At 40.1% G+C, this 14,715-nt stretch overlaps 1 protein-coding gene across 1 annotated transcript in view; it reads left to right on the top strand.

The window, feature by feature from the left end:
* The first annotated feature begins 1,733 nt into the window (after nucleotides 1-1,733).
* LONRF2 (LON peptidase N-terminal domain and ring finger 2) overlaps nucleotides 1,734-14,715 on the top strand; it is a 39,250-nt gene continuing 26,268 nt past the window's right edge. Inside the window, exons 1-2 of the mRNA XM_035001780.1 lie at nucleotides 1,734-2,725; nucleotides 12,852-12,970. Coding sequence (XP_034857671.1) covers nucleotides 2,044-2,725; nucleotides 12,852-12,970 — 801 coding nt within the window. The 5' untranslated portion in view covers nucleotides 1,734-2,043. The remainder of the gene's footprint in view (nucleotides 2,726-12,851; nucleotides 12,971-14,715) is intronic.

Raw genomic sequence — 14,715 nt, 5'->3', positions numbered from 1 at the left:
TTAACATTTATAAAACATTCCACCCAGCAACAGAATACACATTCTTTTCAAGTGCACATGGACCATTTACTAATATACTACGTATTTGAACCATAAAACAAGTCTCAATAAATTTTAAGAGATTCAAGAAGTCACACAAGGTAGGTTCTCTCACCTCAGTGGTTTGAAAATAGGGATCAATAAAAAAAGTATCTAGAAAATCCCAAATATTTGGAAACTAAATAACACACCTCTAAGTAACCTATGGAATGAATAATTGGATTTCTACATAGTAGCAACAAGTGGAAATTAAAATTTAATAACAATTCTATTTACACTATTACAAAAATTATGTAAAATTTAAGGATAAGTGTGAAAAAAAAGTGTAAGACCTGTACACTAAAAACTAGAAAACATCGCTGAGAAAAATCAAAGACGACCTAAGCAAATGGAAAGACGTGTTCATCTTTAGTGTCTCGTCTTTGTAGCACTAATTTAACTACTCAGCTTTTTCCTCTGAGTTTTCTGGTTGTTGGTTGTGAATTTGTTGAATAAGCAACCTTTAAGTAAGTGAATTGTTACTATAAAGAAAGATAAAAAAAACCCAAAAGTGATTAAAAAGAGAGTTTGTAATAATTCAGTAGTGAGAAACACATCAAAACCTACTTTGACTATAACTGTTACCAGTCAAAATAGAGAGCCCTTCGCGCCCTGTGACCTGTGGAAATCATTCATGGGAAGGGCTGGCGGAGGGATGGGAGGTGGTGGGATGTGATCTGCATCGATTATAGGACTAGGAGATTGGCCAAAGTTGTCTCTTTTTTCCCTTTGTGAATTAGTTTAATTTTTCTCTCCTTACCTAAGGAGGAGGCATTTCCCCTTTCCCAAAGCCAGATTTGATTAGGGTATTTTATATTGCCTTAGTCATCAGCTTTAATGTTAAGCCTCACAAATTTAGAATAAAGAAATTTCTACTTGACATAATGAACATACGGATTTTGGCATATTGCATTTTATTGCTTTCAAATACATAGAATTAAAAAAATGGTGGAACAATGGGGAAACAATAGGCCATGTCTAGTGAAGAATTCCATAAACTGGTTAATGAGCACAGAAGGAACATTTAGTCTTTGCTCCTACACCAATGTAGCTTTTAACTCCCTCCTTCCAGCAACTTCTGTCTGCAGTACTCCACGTTAGGAGACATTTTTTAAAATTCATTTCTGCTTTTCTAAATCAAGGGCGCAGTATATTGTCCATTACTCAGATCCCTCCTCCTCCCAGCACTAGCATGGGATTTCTTCACGTTATCTGTTAAAACTACTGTTCTAAATCACAATTCGAAAACGTCTCAGTCTAAAATTTAGAGTTCCATTAGGAAGCTTCCTGGAGATCTGTTCAGTGCCCACTTCAGGCTCTCCTGTCACCTAAGACAATGTCCTAAATCAAATTCGCGACGTGCTTGGTAGCCGCCTCGGTTCCCTTTTTAACCACGGCCACAGGTTGTGCGGGCGGCCAGGCCTCCGAGGAAAGGCGGGAGCCGCGGAGGAGGAGACCTGGGCGCCGGGCCCGCCGCGGACACCTGTTCCGGGAGCGTCCGCGGCGGCGGCAAGAGAGCGCGCGGCGAAGGGCGCGTGTAGGCGAACGCGCACGCACACGCGCGCCCGGCCGCCCCGGGACGAGGAGGGAGAGCGTTTGCCGGAGACGCGGACGTGGGGAGGGGGTCGCCACGTTCTCACAGGCCGCCTGGGTTACATAAGCGAGCGGGGGGAGGAGGGGGCTTCGCGGGCGCCGGCGCTCGGGCCGTGCCCGCCCCGTCCCCGCCTCTGCCCGGGTGGGGTTGTGACCCTGCGGGACCGGCCGCCCACGCCGCGCGGGGGACACCGCCCCAGTCTTGCGCCCGCCCTCGCCAGTGGTAACCGCGGCCCACAGCGGCCGCCCGCAGACGCGCGGGGCTCTCGGCGAAGGCGGCGGCCGCGCTTCCACCGCCGGGCCCCAGGCAGCGGAGCATCCTCTCGCCTAGGCTTCTTCCGTCCGGGCCTACGGCGCCGCAGCCCCGTGGCTATGAGCCCCGAACCCGTCCCGCCGCCGCCGCCGCCGCCCCAGTGCCCCGGCTGCGACTGCGGGGAGCCGTTCGCCAAGCGCTTGGAGAAGGGCGACGAGGCCTTCCGCGCCGGCGAGTATGAGATGGCAGCGGAGCTCTTCCGCTCGATGCTGGCCGGGCTGGCGCAGCCCGACCGCGGCCTGTGCCTGCGGCTGGGGGACGCGCTGGCCCGCGCGGGCCGGCTCCCCGAGGCCCTGGGCGCGTTTCGCGGCGCCGCGCGGCTCGGAGCGCTGCGGCCAGAGGAGCTGGGGGAGCTGGCGGGCGGCCTCGCGTGCGCCCTGGGCCGGCGCGAGTGGCGGCTGCCGGCTGGGAGGCCGGGCCGCGCCCCCGAGGAGCCGCGTGGGGAGCAGCCGGCCTCCGCGCGCGTCGCGCCCCGTGACCTGCTGGGCTGTCCGCGCTGCCAGCGGCTGCTCCACAAGCCGGTGACCCTGCCGTGCGGGCTGACGGTGTGCAAGCGCTGCGTGGAGTCGGGGCCGGCCCGGCTGCCGGCTCGGCGAGTCAACGTGGTGCTGAGCGGCCTGCTGGAGAAGTGCTTCCCGGCCGAGTGCCGTGTGCGCAAGCTGGCGGGCCAGGCACGGGGTCTGCAGCGCCAGCAGCAGCCCGAGGCCGCGCTGCTCAGGTGCGACCAGGCTCTGGATCTGGGTAAGTCGGCTTTGGGAGCTGGCCCGCCAGCCTTGCCCACCCGTGGAGCAGCAGGGGTGGACGTGGAGAGCTTTGCTCAGGCTTAGGGGTTATTTTCTTCCGAAGGTGGTAAGGTCAACCAGCAACCGGGGTGGCTGGTGTCAGGGGCCAGCTGCGCCCCACTGGTCCCGTTTTTCGCAGAATCTCCGCATCCTTCCTGAGTAGCTCCGTGAGGCCAAGACTGTCTTTCGCTCCCATCTCCGCTGTCTAGAAGTGGGAGGATGACCAAGTGTTTTTATTTGCCCTGCAGGAAAATGCAAATAACTAACACCCTAGAGGCGCACAAACGGAGTGCCTTGTGATGTGGGGAGATTTGCTCTGGGGGTTTCAGCTAAACAATCCAGGAAGGATCCCCTTCCGTTCTGCTTTTATTACTCGTACATTCTCTCTCAAAGGGCATTAGATGTTGTTATGGTGTGGTTAGCTTATTAGATGATTATATTAACTAGTGTGTGTGTTTAATTTTTAAAAAATAACTAAAATCTGTGACCAGCACCAGGCTCTTTTACCCCTCCCCCTACCTGTTAAGAATATGTAATTTAAAAGACCCAACTTCCTTTTGCTACAGGTTATGTATGATTTAAATCACTAGCCAAGAAGACTTGGTTTAATTTTTTGTTACTAAAAGAATCTTGTGTGGTGTAGTCATTATGCATTTTATTTTAAATTTAGAGTTAAGGTTTTCCCTTTTAGAGGGCGCACCTATATTTAAATTGGGGGATTCATTGTTGGAGTAGAGCAGTGAAACTGTGTTTTATATAACAAGTATTCTGTACCATTTTTGCAGCCAATATATCCATACTTTAGCAGGATGTATATTTTTGAATTTTCATCTGTCTTGTTTATGTATCTGTAGCATGGAGCAGCACTGTCCAGTGGAAATATTGCGTAAGCCACAGATGTAATTTTAAATTTCTGGTAGCCACATGTAAAAGGTGAAAAGCAGGTGAAATTAATCTTAACAATATTTTTTAAACCTATACATCCAAAATATTATTTCAACATACCTTCAATGTAAAAAATGGAGATTTTACTTTAAAAAAAAATCAAATGCATTGTGTATTTTACATGTACTGCCTACCCCAATTTGGATACAAAATTTTCATCAGAAATACTTCCTTTATATTTCAATTTCATAAAACTTAGAGTTGAAAAAGTAGATTGGCATATTGAAGTTGTTCCAAATTAAGTTTTCCACTAACCAATAGAGTATCAGCTTTTAAATTTAAATTTCAATTAGTTAAAATTAAAAAGTCAGTATCTCGGTTCCTCTGTTGCTCCAGCCCCATTTCAGTTGCCCAGTAGCCACACGTAGGTAGTGGCTACTGTCTTAGACAATAGAAGTATAGAACTTTTAAAACCAGTTGTTGGGGAGCCTGGGTGACCCAGTCAGTTAAGCGTCTGACTCTTGATTTTGGCTCAGGTCATGATCCTAGGGTCCTGAAATCAAGCCCAGCAGCAGGCTCCCTGCTCAGTGGGGAGTCTGCTTCTTTCTCTCTCTATCTCCGTCCCTCCTTGCCCCTCCCCCCCCGCCCCTGCCCCTGCCCCTGCCCCTGCCCATGCTCTCTAAAATAAATAAATCTTAAAAATAAATAAAAACAGCTGCTGGAAATGAAGAAGATCACAATACCAGCTGTTGGGAGAAGATGGAGAAAATGAGAACTATCATATGCTGCAGATGAGTCTGCAAATTATACACCTGGAAAATTGTTTAGTAGTACCTGAAATGTTAAATACAACCTTTGGCTGAGCAGTTTCAATAAGGTTCACATATATGGGCACTGAAAGAATGTACACGAATATGCAAGAGTTTATATCCTTATGTAGAGATAGCCCTGAAGTGGAAGCAACCCACACGTCCAATAAGAATGCAATGAGTGACTATATTGTGATGCTTTTGGAATACTATACAGAAAGAAAGTAAACCAGCTACAGTTACAGACTACAATGTGGACAAATCACAAACATAATGTTGGGTGAAAGAAACCAGACTCAAAAGCATTTTTTTTTTTTTAATATTTTATTTATTTATTTGAGAGAGAATGAGAGACAGCATGAGAGGGAGGAGGGTCAGAGGGAGAAGCAGACTCCCTGCTGAGCAGGGAGCCCGATGCGGGACTCGATCCCGGGACTCCAGGATCATGACCTGAGCCGAAGGCAGTCGCTTAACCAACTGAGCCACCCAGGCGCCCCTCAAAAGCATTTTTACCATGTGATTCTATTTATCTGTAAATCCCAACAGGCAAAATATATTGCATATTGTAAGTGAGGGCAGTGGTTACCTTTGGGAAAAAAAAATATTAGCAGATTGAGTCCAGTGATACACTTAAAACACATCACAGTCAAGTAAAATGTTCATTTAATCCTTGTATATTAACCAGTGTAATTCACTACATCTACAGAATAGAGAAAAATCATATGACCACAATGAGATACCATCTCACACTTGTGAGAATGGCTAAAATTAACAACTCAGGAACCAGCAGATGTTGGTGAGGATGAGGAGAAAGGGGAACCCTCCTACACTGTTGGTGGGAATGCAAGCTGGTGCAGCCACTCTGGAAAACAGTATGGAGGTTCCTCAAAAAGTTAAAAATAGAACTACCCTATGACCCAGCAATTGCAGTATTAGGTATTTATCCAAAGGATACAAAAATAGTAATTCAAACGCATACGTGCACCCCAATGTTTATAGCAGCGATGTCCACAATAGCCAAACTGTGGAAAGAGCCCAGATGTCCATCAACAGATGAATGGATAAAGATAATGGTATATATATGCGATGGAATATTATTCAGCCATCAAAAAGAATGAAATCTTGCCATCTGTAATGACATGGATGGAAATAGAGGGTATTATGCTAAGCGAAATAGAGAAAAATACCGTATGATTTCACTCATGTGGAATTTAAGAAACAAAACAGATGAATATAGGGGAAGGGAAGGAAAAGTAAAATAAGATAAAAACAGGGAGGCAAACCATAAGAGACTCTTAACTGTAGGAAACAAACAGGGTTGCTGGAGGGGAGGTGGGTGGGGAGAAGGGATAATTGGGTGATAGGCATTAAGGAAGACCCTTGATGTAATGAGCACTGGGTGTTATATGCAACTGATGAATGACTAAATTCTGTCCTGAAACTAAAAATATACTATATGTTAACTAAATTGAATTTAAATTTACAAAATCTGTAGCAATCATCGTGATGATAAAATATTGAATGTTTTCCCACTGAAGGAAAAGCTGACAAGGCTGTTCACTTCCATCACTGCCATTTTGCACTGTATTAAGATTCTAGCTGGTGCAACAGGGAGAAAAAAGGTATTGAGATTGGAAAAATAAAACATTATTTGTAGATGACATGTTGGAGTACATAGGAACTTCAGAGGAATATTTGAACTATTAGAAATTATAAGTGAGTTATCAAGGTTGTTGACTATAAGGTTAATACAGAAAGATCAGTGGTAATTATATATACTTAGTAAAAAACAAAATAGAAAACCCATTTATGTAACCAAAAAATTCTTTGGAGTAAATCTTGAAATACCTAAAAGTTGTTCAAGAGCTCTACGCTGAAAATACAAAACATTTCTGACAGAAATTAAATAAGTGGAAAGATGTATGATTTTCATGGATTGCAAAACTCAGTATTGATGTGAGTTCTGTGCATATTGAACTATAGATTCAGTGCATTCTCAGTCAAAATCTCAGCTAATGGTTTTGGTGGAGGTTGATGAATGGCCAATGCAATAATGAAAAATAACAAAGCTGGAGAACTGATACTGTAAGATACCGAGGCTTAGTATAATAGAGCTGCAGTAATTAACACAGAGTTGTATTGGCCCAAGTATAGACACATAGAAAAGGACTGTTATGTACAGTCACTTGGTTTGTTACAAAGATGCCAGTAGAGTTATATGGGGGAAAAAGTCTTTTAAATAGTCTAAGTCTGTTGCTCATCCATTTGGGAAAAAAATGAACCTAGATGCCCATTGCACATCATACATGGAAATTATCAGAGATCTAAAAAAATCATAGAATATTTTCATGAACTTAGGGTAGGTGATACTTTTTAAGACACAAAAAGCATAACCATACAGGAAAAGATAGATACATTTGATTTATTTATTTTTCTTAAAAGATTATTTATTTATTTGACAGAGAGACACAGCGAGAGAGGGAACACAAGCAGGGGGAGTGGGAGAGGGAGAAGCAGGCTTCCTGCTGAGCAGGGAGCCCGATGCGGGGCTCGATCCCAGGACCCTGGGATCATGACCTGAGCCGAAGGCAGACGCTTAATGACTGAACCACCCAGGCGCCCTGATAAATTTGATTTAATTAAAATTAATAACTTCTGTTCCTCAGAGACCCCCCAAAAGAGTGAAAAGGTGATGGGTATTTGTAATATGTATCTAAATGAGAATGCCGATTCAGAATATTGAAAAGAATGCCTATAGTTCAAGAACAAAAAAGGAAGTCTGTCTAAATAGGCAGAGTTGAATAGATGCTTTGTAAAACTAGATATCAAAATGGGCAGTAAATATATGAAAGAGAGCCAAATGTAATTACTGATCAAATGCAAATTTAAACTAAAGACATTAAAGCATACCTGAAAATGAAAAAGAGTAACCATGTCTAGCTTTGGCAAGTATTGGAAGCAATCGGAACTCTTTACATTGCTGGTGGAAGTGCAAATTGGTGCAAGTTAAGTATGTTTGGAAATACCTACTAAAGTAAATGTAAACATAACTTCTAGCACAGTATTTCCACTTTTGAGTATATGCCAAATAGAAATTAATGCTTATGCCCAACAAAAGACATACAAGAATCTTCATCGCAGCTCTCTCTCTCTCTCTCTCTCTCTCTATATATATATGCCAAAACATTTGGATAACAACCTGTCAGTAGAATAAGTATTTAAATCAAGTCACACAGTGTATTATGCAGCAGGGTTTTTTGAATTTTCATTTTATTATGTTATATTAGTCACCATACATTACATCATTAGTTTTTGATGTAGTGTTCCATGATTCATTGTTTGTGTATAACACCCACTGCTCCATGCAATACATGCCCTCCTTAATACCCATCACTGGGCTAACCCATCCCCCCACCCCCCTCCCCTCTAAAGCCCTCAGTTTATTTCTCAGAGTCCATAGTCTCTCATGGTTTGTCTCCCCCTCTGATTTCCCCCCCTTCATTTTTCCCTTCCTACTATCTTGTTTCAGAGATACAGGTCTGTGACTCATCAGTCTTACACAATTCACAGCGCTCACCATAGCACATACCCTCCCCAATATCCATCACCCAGCCACCCCATCCCTCCCACCCCCCACCACTCCAGCAACCCTCAGTTTGTTTCCTGAGATTAAGAATTCCTCATATCGGGCGCCTGGGTGGCTCAGTTGATTAAGCGACTGCCTTCGGCTCAGGTCATGATCCTTGAGTCCCAGGATCGAGTCCCGCATTGGGCTCCCAGCTCGGCAGGGAGTCTGCCTCTCTCTCTGACCCTCCCCCCTCTCATGCTCTCTATCTCATTCTCTCTTTCAAATAAATAAATAAAATCTTTTAAAAAAAAAATTCCTCATATCAGTGAGATCATATGATACTTGTCTTTCTCTGATTGACTTATTTCGCTTAGCATAATACCCTCTAGTTCCATCCATGTCATTGCAAATGGCAAGATTTTGGGGGTGTTTTTTTGATGGCTGCATAATATTCCATTGTGTATATATACCACATCTTCTTTATCCATTCCTCTGTTGATGGACATCTTGGCTTTTTCCATAGGCAGCAGGGTTTTTTTTTTTTAAAGAAACAGAGACATACAGCAATATGGAGAAATCTCACAGAATGATAGTGACAGATACAAAAGAGTACATTCTATTCATATAGCCCCATGTATAAGTTCAGAAACAGGTGAAAGTAATTCATGTTGATAGAAGTCAGAATGGTGGTTACCTTTAGGAAAGGTGTACTACCTGGGAAAGTGCAAAGGAGCTTTCTTAGGTCCTGATCTGGGTAGTGATCACTCAGGTGTATATGTATATAAAAGTTCAAGATACACATTTATGATTTGTAGCCTTGACTTTGTAAGTCCTACATCATTTTGAACAAATAAACCATGAGGAGTACTGCCATTTATTCTTTCTCTTCACCAGGACCACTACTTAGTTGACATTGTTTTGTGTATCAATTCATTCAACTCTTCATAAATAACACTTGTACAGTTCTCTACTTCTCACCACTGCCCACTCATTTGACGGATCTTACAGTCGTAACTCTAGCTCCCAGCATAAAAATGACCCTGGGTTGCAGTTGGAGGAGAACAGTCTCTGATTAACCCTAAACACAAATGTAGAGAGTAGACTATTTCTTCTTTTCCTCACAAAGCCTGGTTGACTCCTTTCCCCATACAAGGGTTAATTGATCAACTGTTTGGATATTTTTGTCAGTTTCTTGGAAGGTGCACACATGTGTTTTTCTTCCATAAGCTGTCTCCACACAAAGAATTTTAAGGTGCTTTTCCTCTTCCATTTATTTTTTGTGACTCCTCCATAAATTCTCTCAGTTTTATTAAGCTTAAGGCTTAATGCTTAGGAAATGTGTAGTGATTTATCTGAAATGTTTTAAAAGATTAAATTATGAAGTTCTGGCTTCATAAATGGATTGCCAAATGGTGGAAGTCAACAAAGAAAATAATTTGATTCATTCAGTGTCTGGATGGGAAGTGACTGTTTTGGACTTCAGTAAAAGTAGCCTTTAGAATGGGAGGAGTAGAGGCTTAAATGCATTCATTAGAGAAGAATGATTAAAAATAAATGTAAATGAAGAGTGTTTTTAACTCCAAAAATTTTGTCAAGATCAATTAAGCTAACACAAGTGTAAGCAAAGAGATAATGAAGAAAACATTAGTGAAACAGAAAAAACTTAGGTTGGTTAAGAAGTCAGAAGCTGGTTCATTACAAAGACCAATAAAAGAAACAAATGTTTGGCAAATGTGATGAAGAAAAAGCAAAACACAATTAGGATCAGGAATGAAGAAGAAGCACAGTTGCAGATATAAAAGAACATAACAGATTTTAAAGCCTATATAAAAAGGACAATTTTAAGGAAACTATAAATTATCAAAATTGACCTAAGAAGAAGTAAAAGCCTGACATTGACCAATAACCATAAACAAAATAGAAGTGCTACTCAGGGCTTTTTCTTTTGAAAAAGACATTAAGGTCAAACAAATTTTAACAAGCTTTCAAGGAAGATTAACTTTCATCTTATTTCAGATCATTGAGAGATATGGGAAATTTTTCATTTAGTTTTATAAGATTAGTGTAGTTTTGATACTACAATCAATTAAGCTTAGACAGGAAAAAAATCATAGGCTAGTCTTACCTATCTACATAGTTGCCAAAATCTTAGTTAAATTTCTTAGTATCTGAATCCAACAATACAGTAAGACTTAAGATCAAGATGAGCTTATCCCAAGAATATGAGGATGTTTCAGTATTAGACAAATTGTTCAATGTAATTCCCTATAAGGACAGATTTAAGGAGATAAACTCCCAAGTAATCTCTCTCCTGCTGAAAGAGCATACTATAAAATTCAGCACCTACTTGTTATAATGCCTTCTTAGAAAACTAGGAATAGAAAGAAACTTAACTAATTTGATAAATAGTCTCTGTCAGGAGCTTACAGTAAACATATTTCATGTTAAAACATTCCACATGTCCTTTTTTAAATTCAAAAATAAGAGACAAATGTCTGCTATCACCACTGTTACTTCAATGTGGAAATGAAAAGAAACACAAGGAATAAAACCTAGCATGTCAGAGTCAAAGCTGATTGTTTTCACATGATATGGTTGTTTAGAAGATTCAAGAAAATCAACTCTGGCAAAGTAGGAACAAGGTGGGAGATCTTCATTCTCACCCACATTTGCAGCAGGTGTATTTCTCAAGCTCAAACTATAGTTCTAGCAGCATTTTTTTTTTGAGATTTCCAAAAATCTCTAAAAGTTATTTCCGTATTTGAAAATGTATTTAATTGTGCGTTTGAGGAACTTTTACTTAGTCTTCAGTTGCAAATGATTAATCTGTAATTACGTTTACTATATAACATACTACAGAGACAAATATGAGAAGAATCTAATAGAATTCTGTAAAGAACTTATAAGCAATAAAATGCTCAATTTCAAATCATATGCTTGTGGATTGACATCTGTATTTCATATTCCAAGATGAAAAACATAAAATCTCATTACAGATCATAATCAGCACATGAACATTTTCCAATTTATTTTGATGATAGGGGAAACTAACTTTGAACTTTAAGGAAAATGTCCCTTCCCCCAAAGAATTCCATTCTTCTAATTAGTAGACCTGTGTTACAAAAAAGTACTAAATTATTACTGTTATTTTTTAATTTTGCCAATAAAAATTTTGTGAAAATTTGTTTTCTTTCTTGTTATATAAGTACCTGTACAATATCCTCAAGTTTTTTCCTGGCCTACAAAACCTAAAATACTTACTGTTTGGTTTTTTGCAGAAAAAAGTTGTTGATCCTTACTCTAACCAGTCCATGTCATTTTAAAAGATTCAACTTTTGGGCGCCTGGGTGGCTCAGTCATTAAGTGTCTGCCTTCGGCTCAGGTCATGATCCCAGGGTCCTGGGATCGAGGCCCACACGGGCTCCTTGCTCCGCAGGAAGCCTGCTTCTCCCTCTCCTGCTCCCCCTGCTTGTGTTCCCTCTCTGGCTGTGTCTCTCTCTGTCAAATAAATAAAATCTTAAAAAAAATAAAAATAAAAAAAATAAAAGATTCAACTTTTATTGTTAGATTCTCCATTTCTGCCATATCTTTGCTCTTTTCCCACCTTTTTTCCTTGTCATACCTTTTCTCTATTACACATATGTAGCAATAACAGAGTCATAAGTAGCCCCCCCATGTCTTGATGTAATATCCTTTTGCATGAGTTCTATTATGCACACTTGCCCACTTACCTACATAAACTAGATGTGGTGGCATTTGGAAAGTACCAAGTGGCTAGTTTGAGAAAGAGTCAAGGTCTAGGTTCTGGAGCAAACGGAAATGGGTATTAGGTAGAGAAATGAGAACACATTAGGTACTTAGAATATTTATCAATTAAAATGCATGCTGTAGCTCTATTGCAAAGATCCTGCAATGAACATAGGTAGAGTGAACCAGGCCCCAGCAGGATGAAAATGGCTGTAATGGTTCTGCTTTCATAAGCACTGGCTTTGTCACCTTTCCATGGTACCTTGCCAAGTCAAGGACTTCACATACTACATATCAGCTCATAGAGTCACTCTTGGCTTCTGTGTAGTGAAGCTTATCTCCATAGTCTCATATGAGCAGTTCTCAAGCTCTCTTCTGTTTGAGGAAGTTTTTTTCCCTTTCCTTTCTCACTTAAGAGAACGTACTGTAGGTACATTTATGATGATAAGTCCACATCCATGCAGTTGTATAAGAAAAAAATTACGGATTCTTTTGTTTCTTGAGTATGAATTTCCTTGTATACTTTCAAGAAAGTTATTTTATTTATTTTTTAAAGATTTTATTTATTTACTTGACAGAGAGAGAGCACAAGCAGGGGGATTGGCAGGCAGAGGGAGAGGGAGAAGCAGGCTCCCCACTGAGCAAGGAGCCCGATGTGGGACTCGATTCCAGGACCCTGAGATCATCACATGAGCCGAAGGCAGATGCTTAACGCACTGAGCCACCCAGGCACCCCTCAAGAAAGTTATTTTAAATCTTTTCATTTTTAATACCTAGTTATAGCATTAAGATGATTCAGCATTTACTCATTATTATTGCAGATAATGTTGTGCCTAGTGTGTATTTGGCAGTCTGTTTTTCTTGGTGCGTTTTGAAGTCATGTTAATACTCTTTCTGTTTTCCTGAGAGAAGCTATGTAAAATAAACTTCTCAAGCTATTAAACCACATATGATTTGAGGGAGTAAGTATTTATTTTGCCTTTATGTTTATTTTCCAATTTAATATTTTTAGTGACTTAAAGATTTATTTTTAAATATAGTCATTTTAATTTTTTTCTATTGCCCATGTCTTTCAGCTCCTAGAGATAATTCGTTATTGCTGCTGCGAGCAGAGTTACATTTAACCATGAAGAACTACGAGCAGGCTCTACAGGATGCCAATGCCGTTTGTCAGAATGAACCTCTCTTGACTAAGGTATTTGACTAAGGTATTAGTTGGCTTTGGAGAAAATAAATGTAAGTTTATGGAATTTTCTTAAGAATAAACGAAAATGATTGTGATTAGGTACCTATACACAGTGTACATTTCCCTCATGATAGTAGTCTAAATGTAGCAATCCACTTCATAATAAGCCAACTCAGTTTAAAAGACCAAAAAGTCTCCCAACGGGATTTAGTTAAGAAACACTAATTTAGATTACTTTTAGGAGATATTTAGCTGAATAATATGCCTTTTTAATAAACAAATAAATATATAAACACAATGATAAAATTGTATAATTTGTGAGTAAAGGGAAATGTTTAAAATTACATGTTAGTAAGACCGTATAATAATGATTAACAATTGGGCCCTAATATGCATGGAACATACAAATGTTGTTAGTGAAAGGATAAATGTTTTGTATGTATTTTGGAATAATTTTAGTCTGTGTTGGAAAGGTCTAATATTTCTTTCTGTGATGACGCAAAATAAGCTTTGTTAAAATAATAATGATAGCTTAAGTTGTCACTGAAGATTAAGAAGCCAAACAATAAAAGTTGTAGCTTTTTTCATGAATCTCTGGATTTTAAAACCCAAAAGAGATTTTAAAGTTTTAAGGAACTTGTAATGAAACAATGAATCATGGAACACTTCATCTAGAACTAATGATGTAATGTATGGGGATTAACATAAGAATAAAAAAATATATATATAAAATCAGGTTAAAAAAAAAGGAACTTGTAATGAAATTAACATGGATCACATGCTCTATTAGCTAGTAAGTAAAAATATTTTGTCCCTCTATATTACTGTTTATCTTTTTTTTTTTTTTTTAAGATTTTATTTATTTATTTGACAGAGAGAGACACAGCGAGAGAGGGAACACAAGCAGGGGGAATGGGAGAGGGAGAAGCAGGCTTCCTGCTGAGCAGGGAGCCCGATGCGGGGCTCGATCCCAGGACCCTGGGATCATGACCTGAGCCAAAGGCAGATGCTTAATGACTGAGCCACCCAGGTGCCCCCCTGTTTATCATTTTTTGTTTTAGAAACACTGAAGAGGCATTAACCCATGTTAATAGAAAAGATGGACTTCTTTCCTTCCTTCTACCCAACCTTCCATTCTTTTAAAAAAAAATGTTTTCAGCTTAGATTAATGTGTTAAATTGGAATTGGGGATGAGCCTAAGGATGGGAAACAAATGTTTGTTGGACCAAGCCCAGAAATCTGTTTTTGCTTGCTTGCTTCACTAAAAATATTTTCTCCTCCTTTTTCTGATGACTTTTCTCTTATCCCTTGATCTATTACTCTTCTAAAGTAATTTCTGTCAGTAATGATTGAGCCTTAATTGTTATGAATTAGAAGTTTATTATTTCTGACTGACAGAAATTGTATTGCCCTATGAGGCTGTATTGCCCTATGAGGCTAGTTTCTGTATTGCCCTATGAGGCTAGTTTCTTCTCCACAGTATTGATTTTTTGAGGTAAAAACTTGGCAGTGTGTCTTTGATGAAAGACAGACTTAGTTACTACAAAGTTACGTTGAGAATTTTAACTATAAGAGAGCCAGCAAATGAATTATTAGCTTTTGGGATTTAGGTTATGTCTTTAGGGTTTATTGCAAATCTATGGACCTCAATTCTTGATAAATGCCTAGTGAAGAACAGCTTTAGTGGAAGTATACCCTGATAAATCAACTTAAGGTAATGAAGGATGGAAATTTGTTTCCAGGTTAATGTTATA

The sequence above is a fragment of the Mirounga leonina genome, unplaced genomic scaffold (assembly GCF_011800145.1).
Source record: "Mirounga leonina isolate KUSES-001 unplaced genomic scaffold, KU_Mleo_1.0 Mir_125, whole genome shotgun sequence".
NCBI classification, from domain to species: Eukaryota; Metazoa; Chordata; class Mammalia; order Carnivora; family Phocidae; genus Mirounga; species Mirounga leonina.
Note: the sequence above shows the minus strand (reverse complement) of the source record. Positions and strands in the feature narration are given on the sequence as shown.